Source organism: Mus caroli, chromosome 9 (genome assembly GCF_900094665.2).
Source record: "Mus caroli chromosome 9, CAROLI_EIJ_v1.1, whole genome shotgun sequence".
In the NCBI taxonomy this organism is placed as follows: domain Eukaryota; kingdom Metazoa; phylum Chordata; class Mammalia; order Rodentia; family Muridae; genus Mus; species Mus caroli.
This window is the reverse complement of record NC_034578.1, coordinates 101,041,315-101,058,657: the sequence shown is the minus strand read 5'-3', so window position 1 is coordinate 101,058,657 and position 17,343 is coordinate 101,041,315. Positions and strand designations below refer to the sequence as shown.

Sequence of the window (17,343 nt, the reverse complement as noted above, 5' to 3'; positions counted from 1 at the left end):
AAATGTTGAGTGGAGTTCACCATGAAGCCTTCAGCAGGGTCTTTCTCTGTGAGATTCACTGACTGACTCTCTCAATCTATGTTGTTTAGGCGTCTATTTCTTCTTCAATCACTTTCAGCAGCTGTGTCTTGCTACAAAGTTGCCCATTCTGTTCTATTTTTTGGCACATAACGATTTACAGTAGTCTTTTTTATTTTTGACAATAATATCCCCTTTCAAAATTCTGCTTTGGGTAATTAGTCTGTTTTCATTTAAAACAAACGTTGCTCTCATAACATGTTTCCAGCTTCGCTCCTCTTCACAGAAACAGCTTCCTGTTTTCACGTTCATTCCCGGGTTCCCACTATCTCACGTTCATTCCTGTGTTCCCACTATCTCACGTTCATTCCTGTGTTCCCACTATCTCACGTTCATTCCTGTGTTCCCACTATCTCATGTTCATTCCTGTGTTCCCACTATCTCGCCTATTTCCTCTTTAGTCTTTTCCTTCCTCTTCCTCTGGGTTAGGTCGAGTCTCCTCTTGCTATTTATTAGAGCTGAACTGCTGGTCTCAGATCTATACAGATTAACACCTATAGGTAGACATGTCCTAACACGCCTGTGGCCCTGCCCGCACCTGTCAGGACACTGTGTTTTCATTTTCATTAGGCTCAAGGTCTTTCCTTTGAACTGCTAGCTGTCAGCCACACGGTGCTTCATCCCCACATCCCTGGGAGTCTCAGCTCCCTCTCTGCTGCCAATACCTGATTTCTTTCCACTACAGTTGGAAGATATACTTTATACACTTCAGTGTTTTTACATTTATTGATGCTTCTTTTATGAGCTAATGCATGGTGTAGTCTGGAAAATATTCCATGTACATGTCAAAAAACCTGCATTCTAGTGTTGCTCTCTGTCAGCTAAGATGGCTTCTCAGTGACTGTTTATGGCCTCTATTTCTGTGCTGTTCTTATATTACTGGTTCTATCCACACTGAAAATGGGATCTTAGAGTCTCCTGCCATTGCGGTTAAGCTGTCAATTTTTGCTTCACGTATTTTGTTAGGTGCTGGTGTTTATAACTGTCCTGCCTTCCCGATGGATTGAGCTTTTATGGGAAACTGTCTGTTCCCAGGAGAGTTCCTCTGAGCTCCTCTTCCTTACCACTCCCTGGGCTGTGAGGTTGGTCTTTCAGATCCTTTCCACTCATTCCTGCCTTTGAATTTAATACGTCTCTTTCTGAGTAGCAGGAAGTGACCCCGACTGTCTCTCTCTTTCTCTCTTTCTCTCTTTCTCTCTTTCTTTCTTCCTTCCTTCCTTCCTTCCTTTTGCCTCCTGATCAGCCCCCGTGGTTGCTGATAGGGACAACCTATGTCTGACATGTTTCCATTTATTCCTGGCCTTAACTGGGTACTTTCCACTGCTGCCTTCTTTTGTAGTCAATAATTTTTTAGAATAGCATTTTAATTTCCTTGTTTTTGAATTTTACTTAAAGTTTCTAAGCTATTAAGAAGTTACAGAGAAATATAGTTAATACCTTTTTTAAAATTAAATAACGCTAAATTAATTTAAACACATAAAACTCTAGTTTAATATTATAATCTTCTCTCTTCCCGCTGGTCAACTACTGTCATGAAGTATTTTAATGTGCTGTGTTATAAGTCCAGGGTAAGTATTGTTAGGATCAAACAACTTTCTTGGAGGTTTGAAATTCCTACAAAATGTTGGTTTAAAAAAAAAAAATCTATACAAAACAAAAAGTAAAAAAATAAAATAAAATTGCTACATACACCTATGTTTCTTCTACTGGCTTTTCATTTATATTCTACTTAATGCAATGCCAAGAGAGAATGAACACAGAAACAGGTATAATGTGAAAGCACAGAGCCCTTTAAGCAGATACACAGCTAACCCCCATCCTACTGGGCTGGTAAATCCAAAGCAGACGTTTATGATGTTACTTTAGAGCCACGGGTATTTGATTTGATCTCACTTTAGTTAATCATGCTCAATGAACTGATAACAAGAAGAGCAGCAGAGCATTGCCTACACCTTTTCAATGTAGATGAGATTCACTCTGATTTATAGTAGGTCTTCCTGAAGAACCAATTAGGCAGAGAGCAAAGGGAAGATGGAAGACTTAGGCATGAGTGACAGAGACCGGGGCAGACAGAGGAGGAAGAAAACCTCAAACCAGGGAGGAACAGGCATATGACTTCACCCAAACCTCGTAACAACCATGCTTATCACATTCACATTCTGGGCACGCAGACTCTCAAGGACACTGGTCACAAATGACAAGGTTCCAGAGCAATGGAGTCCTGCTGCCCCGATGCAGCCGGCTGGCCCATGGTATTGTCACTCGTGTCACACCCAGCTTTGCGCAGTATCACAGCCAATGAGGCTTATCCGAGGCGCAACTATTGCTAATTGAAAACTCGTGTCACACCTACTCAGCTATCAACACACACCCACAATTTGGTCACTCACACTGTCCACGCTGCTGCCACCCTAGCCGGTACCACGCCCAATCCCTGCAATCACAGTGACGGGCATTCCCACTCTGTTGCCTTACCACCTTCACCCTGTCGTCAACTCAGCCAGAGCCATTCCTATGGCATCCGAGATCTCAGCTCTCCTCTGTCACAACCTTCCAAAGACCCCCCTCTCTCTCAAAGTCCAAGTCCTCACAAGAGCCCTAAAAGGCTACAAAACTGGACCCTTCCACTTCTCTCCTGCTTGCTTGTTCTGCTCAGGTTACACAAAACTTTCTGTCAGGTCTCCACCCCACCCCACCCCACTCGCCCCAGGACTCTGCCGAGAACATTCAACATTCCCATGTGGCTCTTTCTCCCTTCTTGCAATTCATTCTTTGAATCCATGTTTCTCTGTAAGGCGTGTCTTATGGACAGTTTACTGACAAGTCCAGCCCCCACCCATGCTCCCCAGCCCCTGCCATCTAACAGGATTGTCTCAATACTTCACTCATTTACAGCTTCTGCTGTCTCACGTCCCCCCAGATGGCCAGCCTCTGGTCCGCACAGCCCTAAGCAGCTCTGATACAGAGAAAGCAGTCTGCAAGCACTGCTGACGTCGCTGGATTGGCTGGCCCGTTACCACCTTACCGCGTTGTGGTGGTCTTCCCCTCCATCTTCTGACTGTTCCAGATCTTCACTGTGCCATCATTTGAACATGTTGCAAAAAGTAAGTGTTCATCAGAGACTCTGATGCGATTCACAGCAGATTTGTGCTCATGAAGATGTGCAACTAGCAGCCCTTTAGGACGCCACCCTGAGAAAAAGCAAAAGGATTTTAAACTGTGGCTGAGAGATACAATATCGCATCACCCTCTAGCTACAATCCTCAACTACTAACTTCAGGGCACTCATAAGAACTAATCAACAGTCCCCAGGCTAGCCCATCCAGAGGGGTCTACTGGACCATGACATAGTACTGACTAAGATACCAGGGTAGCAATTAAGTACTGCTCAAACAGCTTCAAAGACTCTACCTCTGGGCCCTTTTCAGTGTCTGAGAGACAGTCACTTATTCCTCAGAAAAACCTTGACTGATGATATAGAGGCATGGGGTGTGACCATCCTAGCTTAGACAAACAGCTTGAAGGCCACTTTCTAAGCAAGAAAGTTGCAAAACCCCAGCCTGAGACATTAGAGACCCAGGCAATGGATGAACTTCACAGAGCTTTCAACTTCTCAGCTATACCATGGGGACAGATCACTTCACTCAAGTGGGTAGCTATGTACATAAATAACATGTGTGGGTCCCACACTGCCCCAGGCCACATGACCACCCAGATGTCAGCTGGGCATGGTGGCACATGCCTTTCGTCCCAGCACTCAAGAGGCAGAAAAGGCCAGCCTGGTCTTTAGAGCAAGTTCCAGAGAAGCCGGGGCTACTTAGAGAGACCCTGTACCAAAACAAAACAAAACAAAACAAAGAAGCAAAACACCCAGATGCTAATTTCTTCTTTGTCTGCACTCACTTCTTCTACAGTACAAACACGCTAGAATGAGGAGTTACAGCCTCAGAATGTACACAGACTTCCTAGTACATTTTAAATGGCATCTATCATTCTCCGTATTTTATTATGCATATTTTCTCGTGTATACACATTATGGGACGAAAACTCATGTTTCATCCTGCAGTGAATGCCTTCTGTGCCCAGCACAGGCCCCTGCGTATAACCAGCTTCAACAGTTAGACTCAGCTTGTGTAAATGAAGTTTAACGTTTTATACATTTACTATTACTTGATTTTAAAATAAACCAAGAAGCTCTGCTGAAGATCAGACCTACTGTGGGGGTTACCACTGTATCCGAGGGGTTCAATGTCGCTTCAGAATAACTGCTTACCAAGGGGCAAAAATGAAATTTAGATTCCTGCCAAATGTGACTTACTCAACATTAAAAACTCATTTCCCATTGGATTGCAAAGTCACCCAAGTGGGAACCCAGGCTGAACCTAACTGCTAAGAAGGATACACTCAGTCTGAGGTACCATGAGGTCTGCATGCTTTACAGATTGGCTGAGTATCTTATACAACTGTTCAAGTGTGGAGAGAAGAAAAAAACGAGAATTGAGCAGTCACTGTGCACTTCTGTGCTTACTGAATAAAATGTGTAACTCCATTTATGTATAAAATGTACCTATAAAGAGAGGATCATAAAACAAGATTGTGTGCAGTCATCTTGTTATGTTTTCAAGCAGATCTGGCAGGTAAGTGGCATTAGCTTCCATCACAGAAATAGCTGGAACATTCCAGGAGACTCATTCCGATAGAAGCATCTGACTACGCTCTGCTGAGCACTTCAAAATATTTTCTAAATCTTTAAACCTTCAAGCGGCTTCAACCAGTACTTGCCGAGTCCACATCAAAGCTCATGGGAATTCCTGTGATCTTTGCAAAGACTAAATGTAAATACACCATGCAGTTCTCAGAGTGTTAAAGATACGTTTATATTATTACAGCTTAAATATTAAAACTCATTAATTTTTTAAAAATCTACACACAGAGAATCAAAGAGCAGCTCTGGCGCACTGTACAACAAGCAGCTGCTAGAACAAGGGGACCACACTCCAAACCAACAATCACTCCACTTCCTTGCCATCCCCACCGAATACAGGAACTATTTTACCGAATTCTTTTAGTTTTGGTGTTTCGTTTTGTTTTGTTTTAACGTGCATGTGTGTTTTAGCTGCATGTCTGTACACCAAACACATGCCTGGTGCCCAGGGAGGTCAGAGAGAAGTTGGAGCTGCTGAAACTGAAGTTACGAATAGTTGTGAGCCACCACGTGGGTGCTTTTAACTGCTGAGCCATCTCTCCAGATCATTGCATCAAACTCTTAACTGTCCATAATTAGCTAAATGCTGGTGTTGTCAGTTATTCTTATTTCCAAAAGTCTCCATGTTTTCTGAATGTCCTACCTTTTCTTAAGTAATATTAACCAGAGAGCAAACTCTACAATTAAAAGCAGGGGTTTACCCCCAGAAGCCAACATCTCCTAGATGTTCAAGGAGAGCACCATGAGAGTTTCCTGGCAACAGCCAGGAAACAGGAAGCACAGAGAGGCTCAATTAAGTGACTGGCCTGCATGGGATTAAGTGGCAATCAAAGCTAAGACCAAAGGTCCACAAACAATGACTGCAGGATTCTATCTACTGCTTCTTGCTCTGGGCTTCACAGCCGAGCTGCTCTCACTCCCTGTCTATTAAAGTCCACGCTGCCTAGTGCAGGCTGAAGAGCCCTTCCCAAGGCTCCTGTCAGCACAGAGGTTTGGGTGTCAGAGATTTTCACATGCCTCCCTAACCGAAGCCTGTCATCACAAATGCTAAAACTCCTAAACTTTTACACTGAGGGTTTTTGGATTTTTGGATTAGGGATGCTTCATCTGACTTGGGCCTGGACTCCTGGCAAAGGGACAGGAACACGGCCCTCACCAGGTGGAGGTGGCTTGCTCTCCCACTCGGCATTCTCCATCATCTGCTTGGCTATGCGCTCCGCGTTGCACTGCTCCCGCTTCTGCTGTATGAGCTGCTGAAGTTCAGTCTTGCACGTGGTGATCCGGATCTGGTAAGTGGACGGCAGGACCGTGCTACTCACAACCGGAATCACAGGCTTCTTACTCGGGATGTGTGCTGCTTCTGAAACCTGAGACAGGACAGTCTCTGTGTCAGAGCAAGGTAGGTTTAAGGAAATGTTCCCATGTTGTATCTGTCCATTATACAACTTCTCATCCTTTAAAAAATACTAGTAATGCAGGCTAAAAGAATAAGTAGGATTTCAACTGATCTAAGTCAATATCTTTTAATTAAATATTACTGGTGGGGGTACAGCTGTCTTAAATTACAAACTCACTTCAAATACATCCAAGCCATTATATTTAACATGCACAGACAATTTGGAAATTCACCCCCAAATATTTTTGCTTTTTTGTTACATTAAAGGAAGAATAAAAATATTTTAAAAGTTTTAAAATGTTCTCTAGTCTAGGTATGATCTTAGTTTTGGTCTTTAACCCAGCTTCAGTTTGCTTTGTTGGCAGTGTCTCAGATGAGTGACCTTCTCAGTACTTAAGTAACTGGGTTTCTCCTGGCTATAAAATATAAGCCAGTCAGAAGCCATTTTGATTTCTCTATAGCACACAGTCTTTTACATACAAAACAGCAGAGTAAAACTCAGACGTGAGGATGACGACTGCCCGCATGACAGTCAGTACCTGTGGAGACGTTGACAAAGGGACACAGATACCAGCAGAGGACTCAGAGCGAGGTGGCTTCCCAGGCTGAACGACCTCATGGTCACTGGTTTTAGGCAGGGCCTGTGGGATATTCGGTGGCTCCAATGACCCAAACATGCTTTTCCACTCTTCATTTACATTGGAGTCTTGTTTCATATGTTTCCTAGCTATGAAAACATATTTGGGAAAGTTAATCTGAAGGTAAAACCAACATGGTTTATTCTCTATTAACAACGGAACACAATGGACCCTACTTCTGTGTGTTCCTTTGCAGCTCCATTTTATTCAGCTCTATGTGTCTGTACACATGTATGAAGATACGGGTATGCCTGTATACAGGTATAAAGATCTAGGCCTGCTCAACTTATAACCTCAGCATATAGAAATGCTTAGTCACCTACATCTGTGCCGACACTCGGAACTGTCCATCTATGCTCATCCAGGTAGGAAATGGCGGTTTTCATTTGCACTTACTTAATTACTTACATTTAGTTTATAAGTACTTTGCCTACCAACTCCATGCTTAAATCCTTCTCCCTTTTTCCTGTGGGATGCTTGTTTTTTTGTCTTACTGATCTTTATGGGAGCTTTGTTTGTAAGCCATTAGTAATTAAGTTGCAAATACTTTATCCTAAAGCTTACTTCAATAAAATTCATTTGCTACCCTCAAATATGATATGGGAACAGGGAGAATCTTAAAGGCATACACTCCACAGTGAACTATAGCAGCATTAAAGAGTGTGCACAGGATCTTATGAGCCTCACACAATCTATGTCAGTGGTACCCGAGCTGATAGTTCCAGATATCTAGCTGCCAAATAACTAAGGATTCTTTGGCCTCTACTCTTTTGTATTTCATTATCTTAAATTCATTGGGCATTACTTACTAATAATCTAGAAACTTGTGTCTGCTTTTACACAGGCTGGACTTGAGTCAGCAGCTTAGGGATTAGAAGACAGCACTTGATTCACCCCTTCCTCAAGAGGCGCAAGGTTGTACAGGTGGAGAGCTGGGGAACTGGCCTTCACTAGGCACAGAGCTGTGATCTAGGCAGGTGCCCTGGGCTCTCAACTGTGGCCCCATTACCCTACTCTTCCTCTCCCGTGTCCACCTACTAAGGAGCGGAGTCACTGCATTTCAGTGGGGAAGTGGGAAGGGAATTTACTATTAATTAACTGAAAGCCAGCCGTATAAAACAGCTAATAGCAGCAAGATGCACACACTGATGCACTCACCACGCTTCTCGTCTGGTTCTTGTTTGGTTTTAACAAGATCCACTTGTCTCCCAGTGATGCCTAAGGCGGCCAAGTCGATTACACCTTTCTGGCTGCTGTCGTGGAGGTGGCTCTGGTCTACCGCATTAGCTTTGGCTCGATTTGATTTCATCATGAAGTCCTTCAGTGCCAGAAGTTTATCTTCCTCTTCTTCAGTCATCCCCTAAAATCAAATTAAACCAGGTATTTTGGGTTGATTTCAAAGAAAGAAACAACAGGTCGCAGGATGACTGACAGATGAAGGTTCAACTCCAACTTAAACTGAAAAATGAGAAGGCTATGCAGGAAGAGGAGAGGGTGGCCGGCGGCTCTTCCGGAGTACTCTGCATGGGTATTTTCTTCATATTCGCTTTACACCGCCAATTCTGTTGACCATACTGTATCATAGGTTCTATGACTCCAATAAGGCAAGAAAAATGCGATAAAAACATGTGAGACGTCTGCTGTTTAACAACTACTTCACGCATTATTCACCTGGGAAATACAGAAAATCAAAACAAACACCCCAGAAAACTATTGGAATGAAGACGTTTGTCAAGTTATTTTAAAAACAATAGTTTTTAGATTTTTTTTTTGTGAGTGTTTTGCCTGCATATTGAATGCATGTGCAACACATGCATGCCTGATGTCCATGCAAGGCAGAAGAGGACATCTCTTGGAACCAGAGTTGCAAATGGTTCTAAGCTCCCATGTGGGAACTGGGAATCGAATCCAAGTCCTCTGAGAAAGCAATAGGTAACCATTACTGCTGAGCCATCATTCTAGCCCTTTATGAAGTTTTATAATGTCCAGACTGAAAATTCCCTATCTGCTATACAAAGAAAAGAAAATTTTAATATAGCAATTATAAGAGCTGGCTCAGCTGTGAAGAGCACTTGCTGCTCTTAGGAGGACCCAAGCTTAGTTCCCAGCACCCACGTCTGGTAGCTCACAACTTTTGTGGTGTTCTAACTTCAGTTCCAGGGAACCTAGTGCTCTCTTTTGGCCTCCACAGCACCTGCACACACATAAACATACAATCATTAACAAACAGAAACACACACATAAATAAAAAATAATAGACAAAATTTAAAAATCAAACACCCAGGCTAGACATGGGGGTTCACCCTGTAATCCCAGCACTCAAGGCCAAAGACTATAAATTCAATCTACTGGGCTACAAAGACATCCTGATTCAAAAAAACGAACTAACCAAACACTCAAAATATTCATTATAAACAGGAGAAAAAGCTGTGCAGCACAGCCCACAAGACATCCCTGAGGTCAGTTAAAGACAACCATAAGACGGGAACACACACCACACCTAGGGAGCAGCGGACATAACATGGTCAGTTCTCTCCTACAGGCTCTATGCAGTCTGAACCAAGGCTAAGTTACAAAGCAGTGCTCATGGCGCACTTAGCAGGGTTCTGGCTGATGAAGTAATAGCATCCACTGCCCTGCACTCAGCACGCCACTGCTTCTGTGGACGGCAGGATAGAGTAAAATTACTCGCCCAGCACTCAACATGCAGCAGACTTCAATCCCTAAGGCGGAGACCAGTCCTGCTCTTGCAGCTCTCCAGAATCAGAATCGTTTCTGGAAAGTTTCCAGGCCACGGCCATGGAAAAGGAACTCAGCACAAACTCAGGATCTGAGCTTATGAATGCTACAAACGTTACTGCAAAAGGGGCGAGGACTGGAGAAAGCCACGCACCCAGCACTTTGGAGAAGAAGGGTGGGGGTTGGGGGAGGGGATGTCCTCAAGTCTTTGGCTGAAAATTAAACTATATATGCATCCAGGCGAGGAAAAGAACAGCAGCAAAGCAGCAGACCAAATAATCACCACAACAGCCTGTGCTTCTACCTGCCAAAGGGGAGGGAAAGACCTTGAGAAACAGAGGTCATCATCTGCAGCATCCACAGAGCCTCGTGTTGGTGGGGCTAAGCGGGCTGTATGGAGTGTGCTCTGGACCTGTCCTTACAAAGCTTGAAAGGCACACTGGAAGGATGAAACCGACTCCAATACAACAGACCAAGCCCAATGTTGTGTAAAGGAATTCAGCACCAACATCAAATTCACAAGGAACCAAGAAAGGCGAGATGGCTGCCAACTGGGCGACGGTAGAAAAACTTGTGTTTTATTATGCATCTTATCTGCTGGGTCAATGTTGCACTTGTACCTGCACTTGCATGCAGTCAAAGGTTTAAGTTGTATGGTTTTTCTGTTTGGTTGTTTTAAGGAAGGCGTGGAATGAACCAGCCTGTGTCCTGTACAGCCCCTGATTGAATGGACGTGGAGCAGAGCTCCTAGAGAGGAGCTCTAACTAGAACATTCCTGCCCGTGTCACCTCCTGATGGTGTATCCTGCTGAACAAGTCCCACATGACTGCTGTTCAAAGGCGTGCTCAAGCCTGCTGTCTCAGCCCCAGAATGTGTGCCCTGCAGCAGCACCAGGCTGTCCTAGAGAAGCCCACTCTATGAGTAACACACCTCAAGTACAGAGCTGTGCAAAGAAGGGCAGAGCCCCAAGATAGAGGTGTTCAGAGCTTTCACTGAGGAAGGCTACAGCTCTTTCTTCTTAGGAATGAGAACTTAAAGTCTACCTCCAAAGTCTCCCCCAGATCCAAGCCTTTGCAAATGATGCAGTAAGGGCCAAAACCAATGAAAACGAGTACATGTGTCCTGAGAGTTGCTACACATGGGCTTCTTCATGTGTCTATCAAACTCAAACAGGCTTGTCATCTTGGTCTTCTGGCTTTGTAATCTGAGCAGGGGTGTGGCAGCAGGGCAGTAATGGGCGTAGGTTAAAATGCCAGGCTTTAAAACGTACTGCACCCGGAGAGCACTGGCAGCTACACTGCATCTGTCTCTGCCTGTAACGCACAGGTAATGTAAGATGCTCAGACTAGCTTTAAGGACAGTCACAGAACACAGAGAGCACAGGAAACTGCAGCAGACTGTATGTGTCCTTTCCCCAGCCTTGAATGGGCTAACCAGACCTTAACTGTTTGCTACAGTTCGTCTTCTGCTGACCTAGTAGACTGAGCCCACCTAGGGGGAATTCTCCTGCCTTGCCACATCCACAGCTTCCTGCAGAAGCAGAATGCCCGCTGACCTTGTTTTCCCCACAGAATCCAGCCAGAACAAAGAATGGGTCCTTGGGTTTTTCCCTATATATTCAGAGCTGAACATTAAACTTTGAGCCTTGATCAGAACTTTGTCTTGGCTCATTATTTCTAGCCCCCTTATCTTATTTCATCCTCAGCTCTCCATCCAGGTACACTCAATTCTCCATGGCACCAGGTGACTACAACTATTCATGTTTATTTTTACAAAATGGAAGCTAGTGGCTTGTGCTTTGTACTAGCACTCAGATGCTGGCCTGCTCTCACTTCTGCTGGCGACAAGTGTCCCTGGAACGGAGTCTAAGTCTCCTCCCTCTTGGGAGCCTCCTAATGCTATCAACAGCAACAACTTAACATAGGCTAATTTGTCCCTCTTGTTTCCACTCAGACAAATGTAATAAAAAGGATAACTGTACCAAGCACTGCCTTTCAGAGGCATCAAAGTCAGAGAGTTGAGTGATTTTATCATGAGATGGATAATGGCAGCTGATATTGAGGGAGTGACAGCCATGGAGACACTTGAGGAATCAGAAGGGAGCAGAAAGGCTAAGAGAAACGGAGGGTGCATCCCAGTTCAACCCAGCAACATCATCAGTGAATACTCAAGGTCAAGTAAAATAGACGAAAACACTTACACCTCACTAACTTCTGTCTGCTGTGTGTGACGGTGGCACACGCCTTTAACCACAGCAGGGGGAGAGCTCTAGGAGTTTGAGACCATCCTGGTCTACATAGTGAGTTCAAGCCAGCCCAGCTACACGGTGAGACCCTGTCTTTAAAAAAATAATAATCACTAAAACTGAGTACCTTTCTCAGGCGAGACATGGCTGGTGAGCATTCACTGGCAGCGCTAACGATGGTCGTCTGAGCCTTCCTCAGGCTTCCTACGCTCATGGAGACCAGCAATCCATCTTCATTTAGAAGCATTTTTATTCCAGTTTTGATTCTAGGCCCCACACATCCCATATAAAACAGGAAGATGAATCTAAATTTAGTCTTTTAAAAGAGGCCCTACCAATGCCAGATAAAGTAAAGGGGTTACTTTCTGGTTTTTACACGATTTGTTAATTGATCCAAATTCAGACTTAAACACAACAGTAAACTGCGGGCTTACTCAACCAACCCAAGACACTGCAGCTGTTTGCACACAGTAGGAAGTATGAACTGGACTGAGATGTGTCTGTGTTCTGAAATCTTTCTTCTGGCTGAACTTCATTGTATTTTGGAGAAGTACAGAACTAAGCCAAAAACAGTACTTAAATCCAAGGCTCTTTCTATTCTCCCAGCAATCCCAAAAGCAGGCTGATAGCCTCCATGCCTCCTTAGCCTAACTAGTGTTCAGATTAATCCTATTACCTTTGCTTCGATGACACTGAGAATACGTAACATACTGACAGATTTCTTTTTGTTTGTCACATTATAACCCAATCAAAAACATTTTTAACATCTAAATAGCTACATCAACTCGCCATCAAACGTGTTGACACGTGAGGCTTGAGGAAGGCACACACCTGTGAGAGCAGCTTCTTCAGAAGTTGTGCTATGATGGGGTCCTCAGGCGGAGGGCAGTCGAGAAGAGAGCCATTTCGCTTCTTCTGGCGCATGTGGAGATGTCTGAACAAGCTGGCAATGTCTTTCGACCTCAGAGCATAGTCAAATATGGAGCGGCTCACCGGCTCCTTTAGCACACTAAGCAGGACCAGTTTCCTCTCAATCTACATCAGAAAAGGAAAAACAACTGTCAAGACGACAGTGCATACTTCCGACAATTACTTCCAAACCCAGCAAGCACAACCTGGGGAAAGTTAACAAAAGTACTTATTTTCTAAGAAAATAATGGTTTCTTAGGAGAAAAAAACTGGCCACAAGCCAATTTTAAAGGGCTTATGTATTTCCTGTTTTTCAGAATTACCAGTAAAGTACCTATCTCTGTCCACCCTACAGGAAGGCTAATAATTAATACCCAAAGGCAAAGGCTTTGGAAAGTCAGAGCAGCCTCCCCTGGATCTGCAGGGGTCGGAATACTTCTCAGCCCTACAAGCCGCCGGTAGGTCTAAGACACAGGCCTAAGACACAGGCTCTGGCCAGGCATCTTAGCAAGCACCGCACAGGACTTGCTGCCTTCAGTTTTCATGTTTCCCCAACAGACCCACACCCTTCCTCAGAGTTCAAAACTTCCTTCTTTTAGTGGCTCTAGAAGCACTCTCTGGCCGATGCACACATAATAAAAAGGATGGATATTACCAGCAGTCACCAAAAGAACTCTTGGTCTTCCTTCCAGTGCTGGAGATAGAAGCCAGTGGCTTGAACATGTAGGCAGGCACATGCTCTACCACTGAGATATATCCTAGTCCCTGGCTTTGTTAGACAGGATCTCACTATATAATTCACAATGATGTTGGATTCTTTACGTAGCCCAGGCTGGGCATGAACTCACAATCCTCCTGCCTCAGTCTCTTGGGAACTGACACTGTAAGTGGGTACCACCACACCCAGATCTAAAGGACAGAGTTGGGTTCCTCGCACCCATGCTGGGTGCTCGCAGCCACGTGTGACTCTAGCTCCAGGGGACCCAAGACCATTCTGTCCCCTGAGAGCACTGCACTCTGTGCAAACCCATACAGGGACACACACATAAACACAAAATTAAAACTTTAAAAGTCCAGATTTTAAAATAAAGAAGGGTAAGACTTAAAAAACGTGACTAATTAGCCCTTCAATTCTTGATCCCGGCCTTGAAAAATATAAACCAATGACCAACACTATGTTTAATAAGCTAAATAAATAACTGGTCAAGGAGCTGGGGAGATGGCTGAGGGTTAAGCGAGCGCTGGATGGTCTTCCAGAGGACCAGGGTTCGATTCCCAGCACTTACAAGGAGGTTCACAACTGACTGCAACTCCAGTTCTAAGGGACCTAGCACCCTCTTTTGACCTCCCTGGGCACTATGTGGTCTTGTACAACACCCATATACATAAAATTTTAAGATTAATAAAGCTTAAAAAATGAATAAAAATAAAAACAGATATAGTATAAGATTACACAAAGGAACTGAAGTCTGACTTTCTGCATACTGCACAGTGTGACATAAAGTCTCCTGACAGTGTCTCTCTTACTAGGGTAATCAGCTTATTAACATTAATTGCTTGAAAGGTGTATAAAAATGTCACAGACCAATTTAAAGGTATTTTTATGTTAAGGCTCTTTTAATATACAGGACTCCAGAGATATACTGGGAAAGGACTGGGCATAAGCTGGAACACGTGTACCTGTATCACTGGCTGTGTAATATACGGGTCAAGATACGGCATGAGCTTGCAGTAGACATCAGCAGTACTGATCTGATGAGCTACCACCGTGATAAATCCCACAGCGCCATAGCGTATCCACAGATTAGGGTGACACAGGAAGGGAGCTAAAGGGAAGGAAAGGAAACAGATCAAACAGGAGTCACACAAATCCTTACACTGCCATAGCGTGATAAAGACCAAGCCTCCGTGGTACCAGAAGGTTCCTGCACATATTGGCCTGACACAGAACTCAACAGAACAGTTCTAACACTCCCTTATTACACTTACCAGCCATTCCATAAAACCAAACTTCTGTTGGAAATTTCTACATTCCTGTTTTTCAGAGCTGAGTGTTAGCACATAGTCATCTTAGCACTGAATTTACAATTCTTTTTTTTTTTTTCCTTTTGTTTTTTTTCGAGACAGGGTTTCTCTGTGTAGCCCTGGCTGTCCTGGAACTCATTTTGTAGACCAGGCTGGCCTCGAACTCAGAAATCCACCTGCCTCTCCTCCCAAGTGCAGGGATTAAAGGCGTGCACCACCACTGTCTGGCTTAGCACTGAATTTAAAACGACTGGACAGAGACATAAACATCCCAGCAGCACTCATTAAGGGATTATGGCTTCACTTTACTGCGTACATTCAGGGCAGCAGCTACCACACAAGAGGCAGAGAGACACTGGGAGTTGTTTGTTCTCCTCGCCACAGCATTGAGAAAACAACGGGATCCGTCTGACATTCTTTAAGTGCAGCATCTGGTCAGGTCTAGCACATAACTCAGAAGTTTGCAGGTCATCGTGAATGAAAAAATGGAAAAGTAAACACATCGTGTCCACTCTTCAAAACAGAAGGATACCCCTGAAAACTGAGTCTCTTCATTCCTTTTAATTCTTTCACGCACTGAATCTAAATCGCTTACTTCAACTAACCAAGGTCTTACTAATTTGATTTAGAAGAAAATTCAAACTTTTAAAACACAGCAGTAACATGAGGTCTAAGAATGCAAAGATACTCAGGGTTGTTTATCAGAGGTCCATGGGAAGAAAGACATAACTGTCACCAGATCCTCGCGGTGCTTATATGAAAAGGAAAGAGAAAGACACGTTCAAAGTCCCTCTCTTCAAGGCCGCCACGATGGTTGAGCCGCATTGGCTCCTGGGTCCAAGCCTGACCACCTGAGAGAGCCATGCAAAGTGAAGAGAGAACCAACCACAGAGTGGTCCTCCTACCTCCACAAGCATGCAGCGGCATGTGCTCATACACATATGTATGCACACAGGCATGCACACATGCACACAAGCACATGTACACTCACACACAAAGTAAGTAAAATAATAACATCTCTCTTCAAAGTTCTCAGACCATCATTTCATTACCCATGAAGGTTTTGATGATTTCACAAAGCATCCACAGCTCTGTCCATCTTCCCTTTGACCCAAAGAAGGAAAGATGGAGTCCAGTGGTAGGGTGCTATCTAACATGCCCAGGGCCCCAGAGTTCAACCCCAACACCTCAACAACCAAGAACAGTAGGAGCCGGCAAAGGCCTGAGAACCCCTAGAAAGCCCACAGTGCTGCCATGGCATGGCGGGGGATGGGTGCTGCACATGATGAATTGCTGATTCTGAGCTTCCCACGTCTGTGTCCTATGCACCTGAGGTACATGCCTCTCACAGCCCTTACTTTACAGTCAATGGATGTGATCAAATGTAATACCAAGGAGAATGTGTCGCATGGCCAGGCTTGCTCTCCTGTGCCTCTGTCACCCCATGAGAACAGCTGGGACAGCCTCAGCCATGACAACCATGGTCCCACAATGAGACAGATGGGTCATGTTCAAAAGACAAAGGAGACGCGCAGCCTCACACAGAGCCACCCACACAGCCCACAGGTGCATGGCAGAGTTTCCTGCGGCTCTGTGGTTGATTGACACACTGTGTCATTATAGCAGCAATTAGCTGACAGAGTACATCAAATACTCAAGCCTGAGTTGAGAACAGTTCTTAGAAAATGTAGCAGTCAATCTTTTCTCTCTAATATGTCCCAATTCTCTGGAGACAAGCATGAGGCAAGCAGAGTATGAAGAATAATCTAAGCGGGAATAACAGAGCTCTTAAAACCAGGGAAATCATGACAGTCTCCCCCAAGACCACCATAGCTGTTCCAGTCTTGGAATCACCATACTAAAACGGTGTGACAGCTTATGCCTGGCATACTGGCACTGGGGGAACTGAAGCCAAAGCAAGAGGTCATGAGTTCAAAGCCAGCCTGGAACTTCAGTGCTAATAATCTACTTAAGGATAAACAATATATAAAGTACATAAATCATATAACAACATAAAACACGAGAGGAGAAATTAAAGTGTAGGGTTTTTTGTGTAGATGAAAATTAAATTTCTGGGGCTTTAAAGAATCAAAGCATAGCACTTAAAAAATATAATATCATCAAATCACAAAATAAGATGCAAAAGAGTAAGAAGGGTGCAAGGGACTGGATAACATTACTGTGTCCTATTAAGCACTTACTTTATAAGGGTGGGTTAAAGCTTACAGTAAAAATCAGAGAAGCTGAATAAACAAGAAAGCAGTGCAAAGACAACAATGACACCAACAGCCTGGTTAAGGGCACACATACTCTGCTGTGTTCAGGGCACACACACTGTAGGCATAAGGTAGGTAGAAATTATCACCACCAATTATTCATCTGACAGAAGGCAAGTGTTGGCAAGTGTACTGGCTAGTTTTGTGTCAACTTGACACATCTGGAGTTATCACAGAGAAAGGAGCTTCAGTTGAGGAGATGCCTCCATGAGATCCAACCGGAAGGCATTTTCTCAATTAGTGATCAAGGGGGAAAAGGCCCCCTGTGGGTGGGACCATCTCTGGGCTGGTAGTCTTAGGTTCTATAAGAGAGCAGGCTGAGCAAGCCAGGG

General features: G+C 44.2%; 1 protein-coding gene across 1 annotated transcript in view; it reads right to left on the bottom strand.

The window, feature by feature from the left end:
• Nucleotides 1–17,343, bottom strand: part of Pik3r4 (phosphoinositide-3-kinase regulatory subunit 4) — a 50,117-nt gene that overhangs the window by 14,461 nt on the left and 18,313 nt on the right. The window contains exons 8-13 of the mRNA XM_021172057.1: nt 14,391–14,536; nt 12,633–12,836; nt 7,976–8,177; nt 6,719–6,906; nt 5,940–6,150; nt 3,104–3,269 (exon numbers count right to left, since the gene is read on the bottom strand). Of these exons, the coding sequence (XP_021027716.1) occupies nt 3,104–3,269; nt 5,940–6,150; nt 6,719–6,906; nt 7,976–8,177; nt 12,633–12,836; nt 14,391–14,536 (1,117 nt within the window). The remainder of the gene's footprint in view (nt 1–3,103; nt 3,270–5,939; nt 6,151–6,718; nt 6,907–7,975; nt 8,178–12,632; nt 12,837–14,390; nt 14,537–17,343) is intronic.